The sequence below is a fragment of the Vombatus ursinus genome, unplaced genomic scaffold (genome assembly GCF_900497805.2).
Source record: "Vombatus ursinus unplaced genomic scaffold, bare-nosed wombat genome assembly UNPS02000577.1, whole genome shotgun sequence".
NCBI classification, from domain to species: domain Eukaryota; kingdom Metazoa; phylum Chordata; class Mammalia; order Diprotodontia; family Vombatidae; genus Vombatus; species Vombatus ursinus.
Window position 1 is genome coordinate 97,115 of NW_020940355.1, and position 20,899 is coordinate 118,013.

The 20,899-nt window shown below is 39.9% G+C and overlaps 1 protein-coding gene across 2 annotated transcripts in view; it reads left to right on the forward strand.

Moving 5' to 3' along the window:
• The window catches only part of KIAA0319 (KIAA0319 ortholog), a 116,857-nt gene that overhangs the window by 82,253 nt on the left and 13,705 nt on the right, over positions 1–20,899 (forward strand). For both annotated transcript variants that reach the window (XM_027862468.1, XM_027862536.1), the window contains exons 11-17: positions 1,747–1,870; positions 6,357–6,489; positions 7,512–7,660; positions 9,191–9,342; positions 14,669–14,807; positions 17,192–17,351; positions 19,803–19,945. In XM_027862468.1, coding sequence (XP_027718269.1) covers positions 1,747–1,870; positions 6,357–6,489; positions 7,512–7,660; positions 9,191–9,342; positions 14,669–14,807; positions 17,192–17,351; positions 19,803–19,945 — 1,000 coding nt within the window. The remainder of the gene's footprint in view (positions 1–1,746; positions 1,871–6,356; positions 6,490–7,511; positions 7,661–9,190; positions 9,343–14,668; positions 14,808–17,191; positions 17,352–19,802; positions 19,946–20,899) is intronic.

Below are 20,899 nucleotides of genomic sequence, written 5' to 3' on the forward strand. Positions count from 1 at the left end.
CTTAGTGTTTGGTACTGTGCTGATTGTATCAAGCCCTGATATCATGCAGAGCCTCCTAAATGAGATTAACAATTACTTAAAAGGTTTAGGCTTAATTTTCTGAACAGAAAAAAAAACACAGGAAAAATAGATGTTGATCAGACTATATGTAGTTGGATGGACAATGCACAGAGCTGGTCTGTCAGTGCATTTATCCTGAACAGATATTAGGAACAGATAATGAATTGGGCCTATTGAATGATGCAATGCAACAGTCTCAGAAGAACTAAAATGATTGGCCATCTAAATGGCAGTGGTATCTGCATGATAGGGTTGAACAGATTGCAGTACATTACCAGTGAAAAATCTTTAGGAGTAGAGAAAAATATCATCAAAGAGTGTATGATTAGGATAGGGGAACTGATCATGTAGCAATGTTGAGGGATGGACATTCATGCACATGCACATTCATAATGGTAGCACATGACAGGGACCCTCTGTGGAAGATTCATGGAAGGATATGGACGAAAGCCATATAGAAAGAGAAGGTACAGTTGGAGAGATCATGGGTCTACTCAAGTGTTGAAGTCAGCATGAAGAAAGGATATTTTATTGAATCATAGAAGGTTCCAGATCATCTAGTTGAACCATAAAACTAATTTTACAGAAGAGGGAACTGAGGTTCAGAGAGGTTACACAGATTCAGAGACAGAGACCTAGAGTCAAGGTCAAATACAATCACAGACTGAGACACAGAGATATATGTATAGAAACAAGGAAATTCTGAGGCAGAATAAGAGATAGAGAAACAGATTGAGAAATGTAGACACTCAAGGACTAAGACACAGATAAAGAGAAAGATGGAAGTATACACATGGCTGAGATATTAACCAAGAAATGAAGAGAAATGTAGACAAAATATTATGGTAGAAAGAGTGCTAGATTTAGAGATCTGTGTTTCGATTTCAGATGCCAGAATTACCACTAACTACTTGTGTGATCCTGGGCAAGTCACTATACCTTTTTTTGACCTCAGTTTCTTGATCTATAAAATGAGGGAATTGTTCTAGATAATCTTTAAAGCGTCCTTATTAGCTCCAAAAGTCTATAATCTATAAACATCTTGGTTCTGTTTTCAAATATTTGCAGGGGAAACTTGAGGCAATTAGTTGCTATAGTGGATAATCAGGATCACCTGAGTTCAAATCCCGCCTCAGACACTTACTAGATGTGTGACCCTACTCAAGTCACTTAATTTCTCTCAGCCTCAGTTTCTTCATTTGTAAAATGGCAACAATAATAGCACTTACCTTAAACTGCTGTGAGAATTAAAAGAGGTAATGTATGAAAAGCACTTTGCAGCCCTTAAACCTTTACATAAATGTTAGCTATTGTTAAGGGAAATAAAGAAATTATAATGGGAGTTAAACATTCAGATAGTGTAAATATTTCATAATAATCTGACATTTAGATGGGAGTATTGCTGTTATTACCAACAGAAGAGATAAACATCTATTAAAGCTAAAGGTGGCCATTTTAATTATTTTAGCTCAAATGAATAACATGCTGCCTCTGAGAATTTCTGCTGCTTTGAATTTTCATCCCCAAATCCCTGAAGACATACAAACATTCCTTGCTTGGGCAAAATATCTTTATTAAGTCTCTTAGTTTTGCAAAATGTCATATTTTCTCATTAGGTCCTCTATGCATATTGTCTATAATCCTATATTTGTCTTTTCTTTCTTTTTTTAATTGTCAAATGCCCAGGGAGTGAGAACACCGTACCTTCAGTTGTCGGCAATGCAGGAAGGAGATTATACATTTCAGCTGATGATCACAGATTCATCAACACAGCAATCCACTGCTGAGGTCACTGTGATTGTCCAGCCTGGTAGGTGAGAATGAAAATACCTTGAGCCTGTTGACTCTGAGCAGAGAGAAATTCGTCCTAAATCCCTGAGTTGGGATTGAATTGAGGCAGCAGACATTGGGACCTGAAATAAAAGGAGTTTTTGCTTTTAGTTCCAGAGTCCCATTATAATTTTAATTTCCAGACCCTGGGATGAAATGTCACAGTGCAGTCATCCTCAAGGTCACTCCAATTTCAGATTTCACCTGTAAAATGAGGAGGTTAAAGGGCATGGCCTCTGAAGAATCATTTAGCTCAAAGTCTAGAATCTTCTGATATGGTCATAGATATTTTACTCTTCTGCCTCAGTGATACAGGCATTTCTTAGAAGGGTCTTTTTAGGACACTGTGGCCAGACACTCAGATGTCCTATGGCCAGGTAGAAGTAGATTGACTTTATAATTTAGCTTCTTGTTTGTAGGTAGTTCCTGAGGATGTGACCCTACTGATATCTGAGATTATACTTCCTCTTCCATCCTACACCCCCAAGGTCAGCTGAGCCCTTGTCCAATATTCTGTAGTATGATTTTACTTTTGATACTTGTCAATGAATGGCCTGTTGCTGGAAGAAGCTGTGCCTTGCTTTCTGATGTCCTAAGAAAGTATTCAACCTATATCTAACTAACATGCCTATGGAAATAAAGCTCCCTTATTCTTACCTTTGCTACTTTTTGGAAAGAAGCTAAATATGAGTGTCATAATGATAACAACAACAACAACAGCCAGTGTTTACATAGTATTTTGGTATTGGTTGTTGTCCTTCATTCTCAAAAAGGACCAAAATGACATCACTATGCTAACGTCAAGGTACAGTGTGTCCAACTGTGGCTCGTCAGACCAGTATGAGCTCAGAATGTTCTACCATAGGTTGGACACAAATAATCCATGTGAACATTTGGGGTGGATTCTCTAAATTTGCACATCTCACGTTTCTTTTGTGCTATTTCAATTCTGCTTTGCCCATAGAGCACAGCACCTTCTCTGATGCCAGTGTCTTCCATGTCACACAATCAATTCCAAAGTTCTTTTTTTTCTCCAAAGTTCTTAAGAGAAACCTGAAGAGTGTCCTTGTATCACTTCTTCTGACACCATGTGAATGCTTGCCCTATGTGAATTCTCCATAAAATAGTCTTTTTGGCAAGTGTATGTTTGGCATTTGAACAATGTGGCCAGCCCATTGGAGTTGTGCTCTCTACAGTACAGTTTGAATGCTTGGCAGTTTAGTTCAAGAAAGGCCTCAGTGTCTGGTATCTTATCCTGCCAGGTGATCTTCAGAATCTTCCTAAGACAATTCAAATCAAAGCGATTCAGTTTCTTGGCATGGCGTTGGTATTCTATCCAGGTTTCATAGGCATACAACAATGAGGTCAGCACAGCGGCTCTGTAGACCTTCATTTTGGTAGTCAGTCTAATACTTCTTTCCCATACTTTCCTTTGGAGCCTCCCAAACACTGATCTAGCTCTGGCAATGCATGTGTCAACCTCATCATCAATGTGTACATCCCTGGAAAGTACACTACCAAGGTAAGTGAACTGATCCACAGCATTCAAAACTTCTCCATTTGTTGTTCCACATATGGATGGTGGTGGTGGCTGATGGAACACCTGTGTTTTTGAGGCCCTTACGCCCTCCCCTTGCAGGCTCTTGGGAACTAGGCAGTGGCTTCTGTGGCCCTCTCCCAAGACAGGCACTCAAGAGTGGGAGGGAGCCTGAAGAGAAAGGCAGGGAAAGAATGACACTAGAGGGCAGTTTTTGGTGGACCTGTGGGGCTTCTTCTTCCTCCTCATTCCTTACTCATTTCATAGTACTTTAAGTACTTTACGAATATTATGTCAGTCTTCCATCTTTCTCTGTATCAGTGTTTTAGCCCTTGAGTGTCTGTGTTTTTGTCTGTTTTTTCATTTGTCATTCTGTCTCAGTTTCCTCATTTCTATATGTACTGTCAATAGGCAATCACATCTTCATGAAACGTATGTGAAAACTAGGTTTATTACAAGAGAAGTGAGCACACATGTGGAACCCACAGAGTTCACAATCCATACAGAAGCTGGCCACACAGTATAGCAAAGGAAGAAGAAGCCCAAATTTCCACCTAAAGGGCCATGACATGGGAGAGGGAAAGGTATAATAAAGGTGGGAAAAGAACAAAACCTCTTCCAAAGGGAGGAGCAAGGCCAATGGCAAAAGCTGCGTTCCTTTCCCTTGGGAACTGCTAGACCAAGAAGATACGATGGTCTGCCTATCTACAAGGGTCCCAGCTGCACAAGCCTAGTGCAGACTGTCTAGTGCCTGTCTTGACTGCCGAGGACACACAGGGAGTCCAGTTTGGGAGGCAAACAATACATTATATCAGCCTGGGGCAGGGTGAGGGCTTCATCCTTGCCACATTCAAGGCCTCCTGCGTACGCTGGGTTCAGTGTCCCTGGAAAATATGGCAACTCAAAAAGACAAGTTCAAGGGACCCCTTAACAGTACATATCTCTAAGTCTCAGACTATGATTGTATCTGACCTTGAGGCTAGGTTTCTGTCTCTCTGAATCTAAATACAAATATTATTATCATCCTTTATCCTTATAATAACCCTAGGAGGTAGGTGATATCCCCATTTTACAAAGGAGGAAACTGAGGCAGACAGAAGTTAAGTGACTTGCCCAGTCACACATCTATTAAGTGATTGAAGCTGGATTTGAATGCAGGGTCTGCCTGACTCCAAGTCTAGGACTGTAGCCACTGCGCCACCTGGTAGCTCTGTATGAGCTACCTCTACATTTCTTAAATGCCTTAACTTATAATACCCCAACTGCTCTGCTGACTTAAATGGCATCTGTAGCTTTTTATTCTAGAGAAAGAAAGGGAATCTGTGCCACAGCTCTTACTTCCACTGCTGTTTTCTTGGTGAATTGAAAGGAAAGGAGAATTCTCATTTTACCTTCACAGAAACTAAGATGCAGAAAAACTAAAATCTGCTGACCTGTCCTAGACAGAAAAGGACACAATCCCACTGCAGCCCAGTACTCACTAGTTCACCTGATGATCAGTTGGAATGTCTAGTACTTCCTTGGTGAAAACATATTTTTATGACATGTTTGGTTACTACTGTGGGCCATTTCAATAATCTGCATAGTAACTATATATGTAGTCACAAATGCTTGTGGTAGACATGGTAGCTGGTGTCATCTGTTATGTGAAAGCTATAGCAAATATTCTTGGCCTACAGGCAACAGCTGGGCACTTTATTTAGAGCTTGGGTATGGTTGTGCAAAAATCTCAATAACCCACTCAAAGAATCCTGTGAATTCTAGGAACTTTTATTCATTCATTCAATTCATTCATTCATTTATTTGAAAATCATTTAAATTTTTATTTAATTTAAATTAAAATTTAAATAATTGAAATCTAAAAATTTATTTAAAAGTCAAAAATAACTTTTGACTCTATGTTAGAGTCATTACCTCTACCCTTGATTGAACTCTCCCTGGTGACAAAGAAAGCCAATTTTGCCAAATATCCAATACAGAAACTTTTTTTTGACAATTTATATAATGTCCCATCCTTGTAATATGTTCATAACCTTCATAACCTAGCCCCTTCCTACCTTTCCAGTCTTCTTACACCTTATTCCTCAACATATACTCTTTGATTCAGTGATCCCGGCCTCCTGACTCTTCCACAAACAAGACACTCCATCTCTTTGCTCAGAGCATTTTCTCTGGCTGTTCCCCATGCCTGGAATGTTCAACCTCCTCCACTCTGCCTACTGACCTCCCTAGTTTCCTTTAAATCCCAGCTAAAATCTCATCTTTTACTGGAAGCCTTTCCTGGATAGAGTGCTGGGTCCGGAGTTAGGAAGATTCATCTTCCTGAGTTCAAATACCTCCTCAGACACTTACTAGCTGTGTGACCCTGGGTAAATCACTTAACCCTGTTTGCCTTGGTTTCCTCATCTGTAAAATGAGCTGGAGAAAGAAATGGCAAACCACTCCAGGATCTTTGAGAAGAAAACCACAAATGGGGTCATGAAGAGTTGGACAGGCCTGAAAATGACTGAACAACAACAAAATTCCCTAAACCCTCTTAATTCTAATATCTTTCCTCCGTTAATTATTTCCTATTTATCCTGAATATAGCTTGATTTGTATGTATTTATTATATGTTGTATCCCCCACTAGATTGTAAGCCCTTGAGGGCAGGGACTTTCTTTTGCTTCCTTTTATATCCTTAGTATTTAGCACAGTGTCTGGCACATAGTAGATACTTAATAAATGTTGATTGATTGATTTTTTAAAAATCTATTCTGTAGGACCTTCATTATTTTTCACACGAAACTGTATCCTGGTGGTTCTGAGGGTCCAATTACTTTGTGACTTGATGTAAATGAATTCAGAACAAACATTTAAAAAAGAATCTGAGCATTGGTAATATAATTTTAAAAGTGCTCATTTTCACATTCTGGTTTTGTTATTGTAGAAAACAACAGTCCTCCTGTAGCTGTGGCTGGCCCAGACAAAGAGCTGACATTCCCTGTGGAAAGCATGGTCCTTGATGGAAGCAGAAGCACTGATGACCAAGGCATCATTTTCTATCACTGGGAAAATATCAGGTAGCAAATCACTCTAGTATCTTTGCAAAAAAAAAAACCAACCACACCCATATGAGGTTATGAAGAGTCAGACGTGACTGGACAACAACTCTTTCCCCAATCTGTTCTCCCCTTTCCTGATCCCTGCACAAATCCTTATTGGATTTATTGTATTTCTAGACCAAATTGCATGTGTATGTCTGTGTGTTGTGTTCAACTCTCTAGCCAGTTGAGATAAAAGCAAAGATACTGGAGTGGTTTGCTATTTCCTCCTCCTATAGATTAAATAAACAGAGGTTAAGTGACTTGCCCAGGGCCACATAGCTAATGAGTGTCTGAGGCTGGATTTGAACTCGTGTCTTCCTGACTTCAGGCACAGTGCTTATCCACCCAACCACCTAGGGGCCTCCAACAGCAGGGTAAATTGATGTCCTTCTTGGTCTTTGGTACAACACTGTACTGACTGATTGGATAACTGAGAATATGGGAGATAATAATATATACCGTTCTAACCTTGACCTGAAAAAGAGAAAACTGTAGAACTTGGGGGTAGAAAGGGCAACTTTGAGATCATTTAATCCAATGCCCTCCTTTATAAATGAGGAAACTGAGGCTCAAAGGGTTTTGAAGTAACTTGCCCAAGATCACAGAACTAGTGAGTGGCAAAGCCAGGACTAGTACCCAGAAAGTCCGGCTCCACACCTTATATTCTCGTTAATTTTCCTGTTTTTGTTTAGATGAGAAGTTAGGAATAGTATGCAAGTCTTATTATCCAAAGGGCAGATCATTTTACTAACTTACCAATATGTACCTTATTCCCAGGAATCCAACAGAGCCTGATAAAAGCTCCGTAGGGCTGATAAGTCTTGCAATGTAGAATTCAAGCCACCGTATTCTTTCATTCTAAGCCCATCATGAATTCTCTAGCTAATGCAGATTCTCACTGAAAAAATAGGAGTTTAAAAAGATGTAGATAATAATGCCTGGCAGAAACAAAGCCACATGTGGTAATTTCCACCCCCAACCTTGCTGTTTTCTTGCAGAGGCCCAAGTGCTGTGGAGATGGAAAACATCGACAAAGCTGTAGCCACAGTCACTGGACTGCAGGTTGGCACCTACCACTTCCGACTGACAGTGAAGGATCGCCAGGGCCTAAGCAGCATGGCTACCCTCTCCGTGGCCGTCAGGGAGGGTAAGCTGAGGGGCTTCTTTACCTTTGGCCCTAAACGTTGGACTGATGCATGCGATCATCGCAGGTGTGGGAGGTGGGAGGCTCCATCTGCCTCTTAGGCTTCCAAGGGAATTTGAAAAACAACAACAGCAACAACAAACCAAGCTCCAGTCCTCAAATTCACGGGGGATTTGATATTATAGAAAGACTTGCTTGTTATAGGAAGACATTGGTGGAACAACAAGACAAAAGATCATTAATCTGGAGCTGGAAGGGACCTCGAGGTTATCCTATCTATCATTTTACAGTTGAGAAAACTGAGGTCCAGGGAAGCTGAGTGATTTGCCCAAAGTCACACAGGTATGTGATTTTTTAAAAGGAAGGACATATGCAGGAACTCTTCTCGGGTACAGTTCAAAGACAAGTTCATCCTGAGGAGGAAAATTAGCCTTGAGCCCTATTCTCTTTTCCTCAGTATTTCAACATCCAACCTTCTAGGGCTCAGGGGGATTTGCTGCCTCCCTGTTCTTCCTTAGCATTCAACTCACTAAGCAGTTTTGCCTTCACCTTCCCCTGACACACATTTTGGAGTGTGAGTTCACATTTTCACAGAGGCTTACTGACAGTCAGTAAGTCAGTCAGTCAATAAGCATTTATGAAGCTCCTACTGTGTGACAGGCACTGTGCTAAAAAGGGATACAAAGACATGTAAGTGAAGTGTTCATCAGAACTCACATGGAGGAGTATATTTTATTCTGGGCCCCATGTTTTGGGAGGGACAAAGAGAGGCCAATGCATATTCATATGAGGGCAACCAAGAAAGTGAGGGACCAGGAGAGACAAGGCCATGCAAAGAATGGTTGTTGGAGCTGGAGACAGTTCAGAGAAGAGAATCCTAATGGGTATGTAATGTAATGTAATCATTGTCTTCAGAAAGCTGAAGCTAAGACAGTGGGTAGGATTTACAGAGAGACAGATTTAGGTAGCTAGGTAGTACGGTGGACCTGGAAACAGGAAGACCTGAGTTTAAATACAGCTTTAGACACCAACTACCTGTGTGACCCTGGACAAGTCATTTAACCTCTGTTAGCCTCAGTTTCCTCAGCTGTAAAATGTGGATAATAAGAGCACTTACCTCTCAGGTTTGCTGTGAGGCTTAATGAGATAATATTTGTAAAGTTCTTAGCACAATGCCCAGCACAGGGTAGGTGCTATATAAATGCTAGCTATCATTATTATCATTATTTTTGGCTAGTATTTAGCTAATGGAAGGAATAGCTTCTAAATAATGAGAGCTGTCCAAAAGTGGAATCAACTGCCTAAGGAGTTAGTGGGTTCATTATCACTGAAGGTCATCTGTGGAGGCTGGGTGACCAATTGATATTTCACAGAGGGGATTCTCATACACTATAGCTTTTGTACATCTTACATCTATAGAACTGAGAAATAAACTAACCATGGATTTTTAATATGCTCTATATGGTCATCGTTTCCATCACCAGTGTTTTGAACAAAAATGTTTTTGCTTCCATTTTATTCCATGTGACTTAGAAAACAACAGTCCTCCTAGAGCCCACGCTGGTGGCAGACATGTTCTTGTGCTTCCCAATAACTCCATTGCTCTGGATGGTTCAATGTCTACTGACGACCAAGGAATTGTGTCTTATCTGTGGATCCGGGATGGTCAAAGTCCAGCAGCTGGAGTGAGTATTTGAGTCATCCTTTGATAATGTTGCATGGCATGGCAAAGCCTTTGTGAATTTGCTTTCATTAGGGCAGCCAGACTTATTGAGCATGAATAGCCTGGCAAATGCAGGTGGAAGGATTATTAGATTAAGATAAAAATAATGTAATAGAATGGAAATAATATTGCAATTGGAATCAGAAGGCCTGAATTTGAATAGTGGAGCTGACATTGACCAGTCATATGACCTTGGGCAAGACATTTCATCTTTCTGAGCCTAAAATTCCTCATCTGTAGAATGAAGATATAATATTATGCTATCTACTTCACAGAGTTGTTATGAGTGCTTATTAAACTAAGTTCTATATGTGAATTATTATTGCCCCAGTTCTTCAAATGATCTGGAATTTCTTCATTGTGAGTATTCCTCCCACAGATGCAGATCACAACCCCTCCATACCTTAGTAGATAGTTGCATGAGTTGCTAATGACAAAGAAGAAAACATCATTACCTGCTGGCCAGCAGTTTGGTGATAACAGAGAACTATAGCAAGGCTGAGGTACCTAGGATTTTTACCTAGGCACAGCAAAATGTTAGATAGTGCCAAATTGGCCCCGTGGGCACAGGATGAGCAGATGTGAGTCATGCTCAGGAAAGTAAAGAGAAAAGGGTAGGTCAGATTATTATCTGACTGGAGCTAGACTCTGCTCCCCCACTAGGGTCTGGAAAAGTCTGGGCCAGACATTTCTTCTTCCTTTAGCTATACCCTGATTCCAACATTGGGTGTCTGGGCACAGTAGTGTAGGGAAAAGTGTGGAGTTGTCCAATTTCAAAGCAGTAGCCTCCAGCAAGTTCTGCCATTCTGGGTATTAGCCTCCCTCCCTCCCTCTGCTGGATCCTTGGCACTCCAGATGCCTTAGCCTTAAACTTTCTTGCCTAGAGGTCCTGGATCCTTCTCTTTTGTTTCCAGATCTTTTGGAGAGAGAAAGATACTAGGATTGTTACAGACAATAGGAGAATACCATATTGCCTACGACTTTTTACTCTCTTCCTGTCTCTTTCACCAACACACATGCTGGGGGGCCAGGGTGAGTCTGCTTATGCTCTCTTCTATTTGGTCTTGGTCAAATCAGCAGGTAAGCTCCTGGTCTCACTGCCTTTTTGTCATGGTGGAAGGTCTCAATCATTCACAGCCCCTGACTGGGGTTTGGACTCATCCAGCATCAGTATGAATAGAGAGAGATGGATGGCCAGGGTCCAGCCCATAGGTGCATAGGAATGGCGGTAGTAGATCAGAGAAAAGGGTGGTGTGTGAGGGTGTCATATTGCCCACTCTCATGCCTGCTATTCTATCTGGACTTGCTTGACTTAATTAGTACATAATTAACAAGAACAAATCTTTAAAATAGGAAGCTATCCTATGGCTCTTTTATTTTTTTATAGACAATGTCCCAGAAAAAAGGCATTTACATTCATTGCCTTCCCTTCTCTTATTCACTCCTCAACCCTTACAATTCTGGTTTCCAACAGAAGCTAGATCTGTTCTATTGAGATCACTCAACAGAAACTGTTCTCTTCAATGCTAACAAGGTATAGCTTAACTGACAGATCCGATAACCTTTTCTCAGTCATCATCTTTCTTGATATCTCCGAAGCTTTAAACACACTGTCTCTCCATCTGGATGCTCTCTTCTTGGCTTTTGTGACATTGTTTTCTCCTGGATTTTTTTTTCAGTCTCCTTTGCTATATCATTGTCCATGATCTACTTGTTAACAGTGGGTGTCCCCCAAGGCTCCGTCCTGGGTCTTCTCTTTATATAACCCCTGTGAAGATTAAAAAAATTTGAGAGACATAGTTTTTGGGTAATTTAATAATTTTATTAATAAGGCCACCATGTTATTAATAAAAAGATGGTCATTTGGCTGTCTCTCTCTTAGACCCAAGACAATCAGGTCAGTGGACTCACTGTTCATATACTCTTCAAAGAGTAGGTGTTCCTGAGGAGTGGCAATCAACTGTGATTAGATAACACAACGCAAGGTGAGCTATATTAAAATGCAGGGCTGAGAGTGACTTCTTGTTACCCAGGACAGAGAAACTGTCTCTACACTTAAGTAGCCCAGCCTTGGGCTCTCCAAACAAAAGGATCAATCTCCACCCAAGCTTGATTGAATGGAATTCACTTGAGATTAGAAATTCCTTGTAGGGTTGGTTGGGTCAGATAGCGGAGAAGTTTAACTCGACTTTCAAAGACTGAGGTCTTGAAAGTAGAAAAGAAAGGAGAAACTCTGAATCTCCTGAGTCATTAGTTTTTAATAATCATTTCTCTCATCTCCCTCTCTGTGATCTCATCAACTTCCATGGGTTAAATGATTATTTCTTTGCAGATAACTCCCAGATCTATAAATCCAATACTCATCTCTTTTCCTGAGCACCTATAGCATGTCACCAATTGCCCATTGTGTATCTCCAACTAGGTATTCCATAGGTATCTCAAACTCAATGTGTACAACGTGGAACTCATTATCTTTTTCCTCTATACCATCATCCCTTCTCCAACCCCCCCCTCCCCCTTATTTCTATTGAGGGCACTGCCCTGCTTGTAGCCACTGAGGGTCACAACCTCAGAGCCATCCTTGACTCTTCCTTCTCCTTTATCTGTGATTATGGCAGATAATCCATAATCTTCTTGAATATTACATTTCCATCATGTCTCCCATCTATCCTATTCTCTCCACAAAATAGCCACCACTCTAGTTCATGGCCTTGTCTCCTTTCATCAGGACTATTGAAGTAACCTGCTGATTGGATTCCCAGTTTCCAGTCTCCAATCTCTCCAGTCTATCAAAATAATTTCCTTAATATCTCAATCTGACCATGTGACTCTCCTGCTCAAGAATCTGTAGTTGCCCCAAGATAAAATAAAGCTCCTAAGCTTAGCATTTAGAAAAAAAGCTAGTTATGCCTTCTGTTTTGGTGACATACTGGAGAGAATGTTGGACCTGGAGTCAGGAATACCTGACTTTGAATCTTCCTTCAGCCACTTACCAATTGTATGGTCCTGGGAAAGTCACTTAAACTCTCTTAGCTTCAGCTTCAGCTTTCTCATATGTAAAATGGGAATAATAATAGCATCTACCTCACAGGATTGTTGTGAGGATCAAATAGGAATATATGTGTGTGTGTGTGTGTGTGTGTATGTATGTGTGTATGTATATATGTATGTATATATGTGTGTAGATAGATAGCTTGGAGTCAGGAAGACTCCTTTTTATGAGTTCAAATCTGGCCTCAAACACTAGCTGTGTGACCCTGGGCAAGTCACATAATCCTGTTTGCCTCAGTTTCCTCATCTGTAAAATGAACTGGAAAAGGAAATGGCCAACCACTCCAGTATCTTTGCCAAGAAAACCCCATATGGGGTCATGAAGAGTTGGACACGACTGAAAAATGAATAAACAACAACAAAATCTGTTTACATGTTGTAAACATGGAACAGGTATGACCATTGAAGATTCTTGAACAGGAGGGTCACATGGTCAGCCTTGGACTTTAAGGAGATTTTTTTGACAGCAGAGTTGAGAGACTGGAAGCTGGGACTTCAATTAGCAATTTACTTTACTAGTCCCAGTGAAAGGTGATGAAGACCTGAGTTAGAGGGGTGGCAGTAATGTGGAAAGGAGGGAGCAGATGTGGGAGATGTTATGAAAACTGAATCTTCGAGGCTGGCAGTTCATCCAATATATCAAGTAAGGGATAGGAAGAGTCAAGGATGACTTTAAAGTTGTAAGTTGTTTGAGAGGAAGAACTGTTCTTCCAGGGCCTAGCAGAGTACCTTACACATACCAGACACTTAATAAATGTTTTTTGCTTGGATTATAGTAGATTATAAACTACTGTATGATCCAAAGGAGTGAGCCCTGTTCCCAGCCTCATGCAAGGGTCCAGGATCTCTGTCTTCTCCTTTTCGCCCACTGCTGCCACTAAGAGCAACTTTTCTGCTTCTTGCTTCAGATAGAAAAATTCCTAGTTATGATTCCAGGTGGATGAACCTCTGCTAGGCTGGCCATCAGCTGACTGATGCAATTCAGCACTGGAGCCATTTCAGCATGGTAGAATTTACCAGCAAATATACAGATTTAAGAGAAGGGGAGTATTTTTCTCACTATTCCTAATTTAAAAACATTGGAATCCTGCCTCACTTCCTTCCCTGGCAAGACTTTGGATGGTGTAGGAACTTCAGAATGCTATCTGTGCAGCCAACGCAGAGGATATAAAATTGGCATCATGCTCTTCAATTCTTTCCACTCATCATCCATCAGATTGTGAGTTCTTTGAAGGCAAGGACTGTCTTGCCTCTTTAATGGTTAGCACCCTGCTTGAAACATAATAGATGCTTAATAAATGTTTATTGAATGATTGAGCATCCAGGGGTGTGTGTGTGTACATCATATCTGAAAGGCCAAGTCAAAGAAGGGGTATCATTCTGTTTTCCCAGATGGGAAATCTGAGGTAAAAAGAAAGGAGCAATTTGTCTGAAGTCTCTCAGTCATTGGCAAAGTCAGTATTAGAGCGTAGGTCTTCTGCCTCCCAGTTGAACCCATTCTACATGAGATCCCATCTCTAGGGCTTTAGATTTAATTAGATCATGACTTTTGTTCCAACTTGGGGTTTGAAAGATACATAGTTAAGTCCTCTGAATTTTACTTAAAGGAGGATTATAATAGTAAAGGGTTTTTGAACAATGATGCTGTGCTTTTATTCAGTTCTTTAAACCTTTCAAAGGGTTGCTGAACTCATGCTTGATGGGGTGTTATTTTCTTAAAGAGAACTTTCCATGGGGTACCTATTTGATTGCTTCTGAAATGTAATGTAACTGCTCTTCTTACAAGTGGGTACTTTCTATTTGAGAGATAACAAAAGCTCTCTAACTGAGCATTAAGCTTGCAGTCAAAATACTTAAGTACAAGCTTTGGCTTCAATTCTTGCCAACTGTGTGACCTTTAGGAAAGTAGTTCTTTCCCCACAAAAATTTTAAGCAAAAGTATTCATAAGGAAAGTGCTAGCCAAATGTAAGCTGCTATGATTATTGTGTCTGCATGCCTGCTGGCACACTGCTGGGATTCTCTCTACCCTGACTCCTCAGGACAGAGAAGAGTGTCTCTGCACATTTGGTTCCAGGAGAGGCCTCTAGAATCTCCAGAGAACTCTTTAAAGGGAGTACCATTTTATACATGGCAATGATATAGGAAAGGATGAGGAGCCAAAGCCTTGATAAAGAGACTCTAATTAGTCAGGAATTACTATTAATAAATAATATACTGAATTGCATGTGATTTTTAGGATGTCATCCACGGCTCAGACCACAGTGCATCTCTGCAGCTCATCAATCTGGTGGAAGGAGTCTATACTTTCCACTTGAAAGTCACAGACCTCCAAGGAGACTCTGACATTGATACTGCTACAGTGGAAGTGCGGCCTGGTATGACCATCACCCTCAAGTTCTGTTTCTTTGCAGTCCCTTATGCAAATTTATAATTTATGTGGTCCGCCTTTGGGTTTCTTTTCAATTTAGTAACCGATTTTGTGGTTGTTGTCTTGGTCTGGATTTGTGATTTCATCTGTGCAGGTGTGCAGGCCCACACCTGTTCTGCATAATTTTAGAAAGTTGGCTAGAGCATTAAGAGGTTAAGTCTTGTCTTAAGGGTGTGTGAATCATTGTCATTTGTCATTGGCAGGACATGAACCAAGGTCTTTCTGACTCTGAGGTCTGACTGTTTATCCTAGGGTTAATACTGCTTCTCTTTGCCATTTCTATTTGGGAAATTACTTGTTATGAAAAAGTGGGTTCTCTTTTTCATTTTACTTTATTTTTTCTCTTCACCTCCCCTCATCAGGAAAAAAGTAGAAAAAGAGAAATAAAACCCTTGTAAGAAATGTGCATAGTCAAGCAAAAAAAAAAAATTCCACATTGGCCATGTAAAAATGTAGTTCATGTTCTTCAGCTTGAGACCATCACTTGTCTGGCTGGAGGTGGGCAGCATTTTTCATTATGAGTGTTCTGGAACCATGGTTGGTTATACATTCATCAGAGTTAGGTTTTTTGTTTGTTTGTTTGGTTTTGTTTTAGGTTAAGTGACTTGCCCAGTGTCACACAGCTAGTGAGTGTCAGATGTCTGAGGCTGGATTTGAACTTAGGTCCTCCTGACTCCAAGGCCAGAGCTCTATCCACTGTGCCACCTAACTGCCTCTGGAGTTGTTTTTTTTTTTAAATTTTATTTTATTTTATTTTCAGTTCTAAATTCTGTCTCTCACATCTCCCCTCACCCACCCATTGAGAAAATAAGAAAAACAAAACCTATTACAAATATGTATAGTCAAGCATTAGCCTTGTCACACACACACACACACACACACACACACACACACACACTTACTTTATTCTACACTCCCATCCAACACTCCTCTGTCTGGAGGTGGCCATCATGTTTCATCTCTAGTCCTCTGGAATCGTGTTGGGCCACTGCCTTGATCATAGTTTCAAAGTCTTTCAAAGTTGTCTGTCTATTGCTGTTATTGCATAAATTGTTCTACTTCTGCTCACTTCACTCTGTATCAGTTCATATAAGACTTCCCGGGTTTCTTTGACACCTTTCCTTTCATCATTTTTTATGGCACAACAATGTACCATTATGCTCATGTAACAATTTGTTTAGCAGTTCTCCAATTGATAGGTATCCCCTTAGTTCCCCTCCCTTTCCCCCCATTTTTGTACATGTGTATCCTTTTCCTCTTTCTCTGATCTCTTTGGGGTATGGGTCTGGTAGTCGTATTGACAAGTCAAAGGGTAAGCATTGGTCAGTGACTTTTGGGGCATAATTATAAATTGCTTTCCGGAATGACTATACCAATTCAGAGTTCTACCAACAATGTGTTAATGTGCTTGTTTTCCTCCAGCTACTCCAATGTTGGTCATTTTGGGGGGTCATCTTTGCCAAATGGGTGTGAGGTAGAATTTCAGAGTTGTTTCAATATGCATTTCTCTAATTATTATTGATTTGAAGTATTTTTTAATGATTATTGATAGCTTGGATTTCTTCCTTTGAAAATTGCTTGTGCATATCCTTTGATCTCTTATCATTTGGGGAGGGTTCTCCTTTTTAACAAAGCTATTATTATATTAATATATTATATTATATTAACAAGAAAATAGTCTGAATTGTGCAGCATTTTAGCAGCCCTACTCAAGAATGTCCTTCCCTGATAGCATTCAAGTAGTTTCTCTTTCTTTTTTTATATTACTGCTCAGAAGCAATGGGAGACTGAAGTGAAATAAAAAGCTGATTACAAATGGATATAGCTATATAGTGCTAATCAAAATGATATAGTGCAGCTTTAATTCTTATGTTTCATTTCTTTTAAAGAACTAAAGGTCGGGTTGGATGACCTTCATAAATAGACCAGTATGTTCTCACAATGCCAAGTCATTAGACAGAATGGCTGGGGGAGTCAAATCACAGCTTCTCTGCTTTCTGGGAAAGAACAAGGACTATGTGCTGGGTCAGAGGCCAATAAGGCAGAAATCTGATGGGCTTTGGGAATGGATTCAAGTGACTTTATGTACTATGTTGTGGTAGAGAACCGTAATAGAAAGGACTCATAAACAGTGCTTTTAATGGTCAAAATTGCAGGAATAAGAGGAATGAATGGAGGAGAGGGTAAAGACCCTGTTTCTTTCAGTCCTTACTCCTAAACATGGAAGTCACACAACAGATTCCAAGCCTCTGCTACACCCAAAGTATCCATATTGTTCCAGATATACCTACATATTTTTCAAGTGGAAATTCTATGCCTTCTTTTTCCCAGACCCTAAAAAGACTGGCCTAGTAGAGCTGATACTGCAGGTGGAAGTCGGACAGCTGACCGAGCTGCAGAAGGACATGCTCGTGAGGCAGCTGGCAGTGCTGCTGAATGTGCTGGACTCTGATATCAGAATACAAAAGATCCAGGCTCATTCGGATATCAGGTATGAAGTGGCATGCAGGCAGGCATGCCTGAGGTGGGCGCCGGTACAGGGTACGGGACCATGTGGTGGCCCAGCAAGAAACTCCTCGGGGATTTCTTCAGGGCAGGGCTTTTTAACCGTTTTTGTATCATCTGGCCATCTAGTCCTACCCTCTCATTTTAAAGATGGAGGACACTGAGCCCCAGGGAAGAGAAGGGACTTGTCTGGAGTCACATGGTAAGTAACGGAGACAGGGTTTGAATTCAGATCCTCTGGTGTCAAATTCAAAGTTCTTTCTATGTATAAAATGTTGTGCTGTTGGGCATACAAAAATAAAAAATGGCATCATCTCTATCCTCTGTTTATAATCCAGTGGAGGAGCAAAAAGGCATACAGACAAACAAACAGGACAAAGGGCATAACATGGAAGGGGAAATCATTTTCAACAGGGTAGATTTCATGGAGAAACTTGGCTTTGAAGAGAAGAATATTTCAATAGGTGGAGATGGAGGAGAAGTGTGGTTAGTCCGGGCATGGGGTACAACCTTGAATGAATACACAGAGTCTAGTGAGCAGAGTTTGGCATCAGGGAATAGTGAATAGTCCGTTTTGTTTGGAATGTGAAATTCTTGAAGGAAAATAGTGTACAATAAGGCTAGATTAGGAAGATTAATTCTGAAGCTACATGAAAGATGGATTAGAGAGATGGAGGGACTGACGAGGCATGAAGTCCAGTTCTGCAGTTATCATAATAGTGTAGGTAAATGATGGTGAAGGCTTGAGCCAGGACTGTGGCAATGTGATTTGCTTTAAAGGAGATAGATATGAAGGACAATACAGAGAGAGAGTTGATGGAATTTGGCACCTGGTGAGATGCATGCAATGAAGAGAAGAGGAAAAAGTGAAAGATAACTCTGAGGTTTGGGTCCTGGGTGAGACTGGAAGCAATGATACATTTAACAAAGCTGACAAGAGGGACAGGTTCTGTTGGGAAAATTATGAGTCAACTCACTCCAAACCACACTCATCTTTGAAATGAATTTTAGATAAGATAATCTCCCTTCTAACTCCAATACTAGGCTATTTGACTCAAAATGATATAGAAATTTGGATTATTATTATTATTCAGTAGAAATGATTCTGGGACAAGTCATTCTCCTGCTATTATTTTGTGTTTAATCTCCTATAGACTATTGCAAAGGTGTCTAAAAGACCTGATGAGAGAACAATGTATACATTTAGAAGGGAATAAAAGTCTTCTAAATTTATTAAGAAATAAGAGGGTAAAGGAATAGGATAAGGGGGGGAGTATAGAAAAGTGTCTAGATTAATAGGAGTGGGATAAAGAGGAAACAACATATATATTTGGAAGGCTATAAAAGTCTTCTAAATTCAGATAGAAACAAGAGGGCAAAGGGAAAGGGTGGGGAGGGGGAGGTTAAAGGAAGGATACTTGTTGGGGGGAGGAGTAGGTTAAATAATAGGAGGGCAAGGTAGCAGGTAGAAGTAAAGTAGAGGAGTCAGGAGGGATGGGAAATAAGAGATACACACAAACATAAAATAAAGATCAGGAGTAGAATTTATTAGGGATAAAAGGCAGGGGTAGTAATCATGATCTCAGATGGCATTAAAGCTAAAATAGATTTAGTCAAAAGAGAAAAACAGGGAAACTACACTATATGTCAGCCATATTAATCAATATTGTTTTAGACTATTTAAAGTAACTAGACATTATAAGATTGGAATATTGCTGCACTGTAGGAAATGATGAGTTGATGGATTTAGAAAAATATGGAAAGATTTGGATTTATGAAGGAATATGTTATCCACCTTCAGAGAAACAGAGCACAAACAAGTATAGTACAGTCTTACATAGATGCATATATGTGTATATATGTGTATGATTATAGATATATATGTATATGTAAGTATGTGTACTTATATGTTTGTATATATGTGTATATATGCGTGTGTGTGTGTGTATGTGTGTATGTGTAGCTGCACTTAATTGTAGCCTTCTTGGGGGGGGGGAAGAAGGAGGGAAAAAAGAACAAAGTAAAAAGTGCACAGCAGAGAACAAAATAAAATGTACAAGGAAGTAAAGAAAACATGGTCAGCTCTGAACACACTGTGTACTATTTATTATTAGGCTTTCTTGAAATGGAAATTTATTGCTTTATATTTTTAATCCTCTCATGTTCTGCTGTGAACATGGCAATTTTTTTTTTCTTTTCTTATTTTGTATTTAAGTTTAAAATAAAAAAAAATTTACAAAAAAAAAGTGTGACATGAATAAAATGCCAAATTATCAGTTGCTTTGTTTATGTAAAAGTATATGGGTACTGACTGGGAGGGAATAAGGTCTGTAAAACAACAAAGTTTTAAAACTTCAACTTTCAAAGTCTATCGATAAGTTCAAGGGGAAAGACTCCTTGTTTGATGGTGAGAATATCCTCTTTATCTCCTCTGCAGCACTGTGGTCATATTCTATGTGCAGAGCGGACAGCCTCTCAGAGTCATCCAGGCTGTTGAGGTGGCCCGGACTTTGCATGCTCAGCTCTTAAAGGAAAAGGCAGACTTTTTACTTTTTAAAGTCCTGCGAGTTGACACAGAAGGTCAGTCTCCTATGTGAACATTTTTGTTTCTCCTTGTGATGTCAGACACTCTTCACTTACACAGGAAGAGGATTAGTGTAAGTAAAGTTTAGAGTGCCTAGTCTTAAGATGTTAAACACTGATTTTGCATTAAATTCTCTGGCAGGTTTCCTAAACAGTATAACATGTTGAGACAGGCTAAGGTTTGCCAAACCTATAGGTCTGAGGGAGGCTGGGATAGAATATTTATAATATATCAGTTTTTAAAGCTACCCCTACAGAGAGTTATCATCATTAGTTTCATCTTTGAATAGGAGGGACAGTGGTAGATAAAAATTAATATGGCTGTCAGGAATTAAGAACATTGCATCTTTATATGTCATTTGTACCTTATGCCATTAGATTAAAGAGCACAACTATAGTTCACAATTAAAGGTCTTAAATAGTTTAGAAGTGTCCAGGTGGTTCTAACTTGCATTTTTTTTAATCATAAGTACCCTCATGTGATCCCTTTTTTGGCAAAAAGTTGACTTAGATTTAGTTTAACTCAATTCAGCAACATTTATTAAACACCGACTGTTTGCAGGCACTGTGCTATGTGTGGAAGAAATAACAATAAAAATGAAACCGTCGGGGCAGCTAGGTGGTGCAGTAGATAGAGCACCTACCCTGGAGTCAGGAGGACCTGAGTTCAAATCCAGCCTCAGACCAGATACTTGATACTTACTAGCTGTGTGACCCTGGGCAAGTCACTTAACCCCATTGCCTTGCAAAAAAAAAAATGCAACTGTCCCTGCCTTCAGGGAACTTACCTTCTACTGGTATATATCTCTCTATAGTTATCCCTTTCAGGGGTGTGGCGCCCATGCAATCTGGTATTAAAATTTTTTTAGCCTTCCCTTTGTACCGAAGATGTCTGAATTATTATGGTATTAAAAGATAAAATATGTTGACATTATATAATATTATATATAT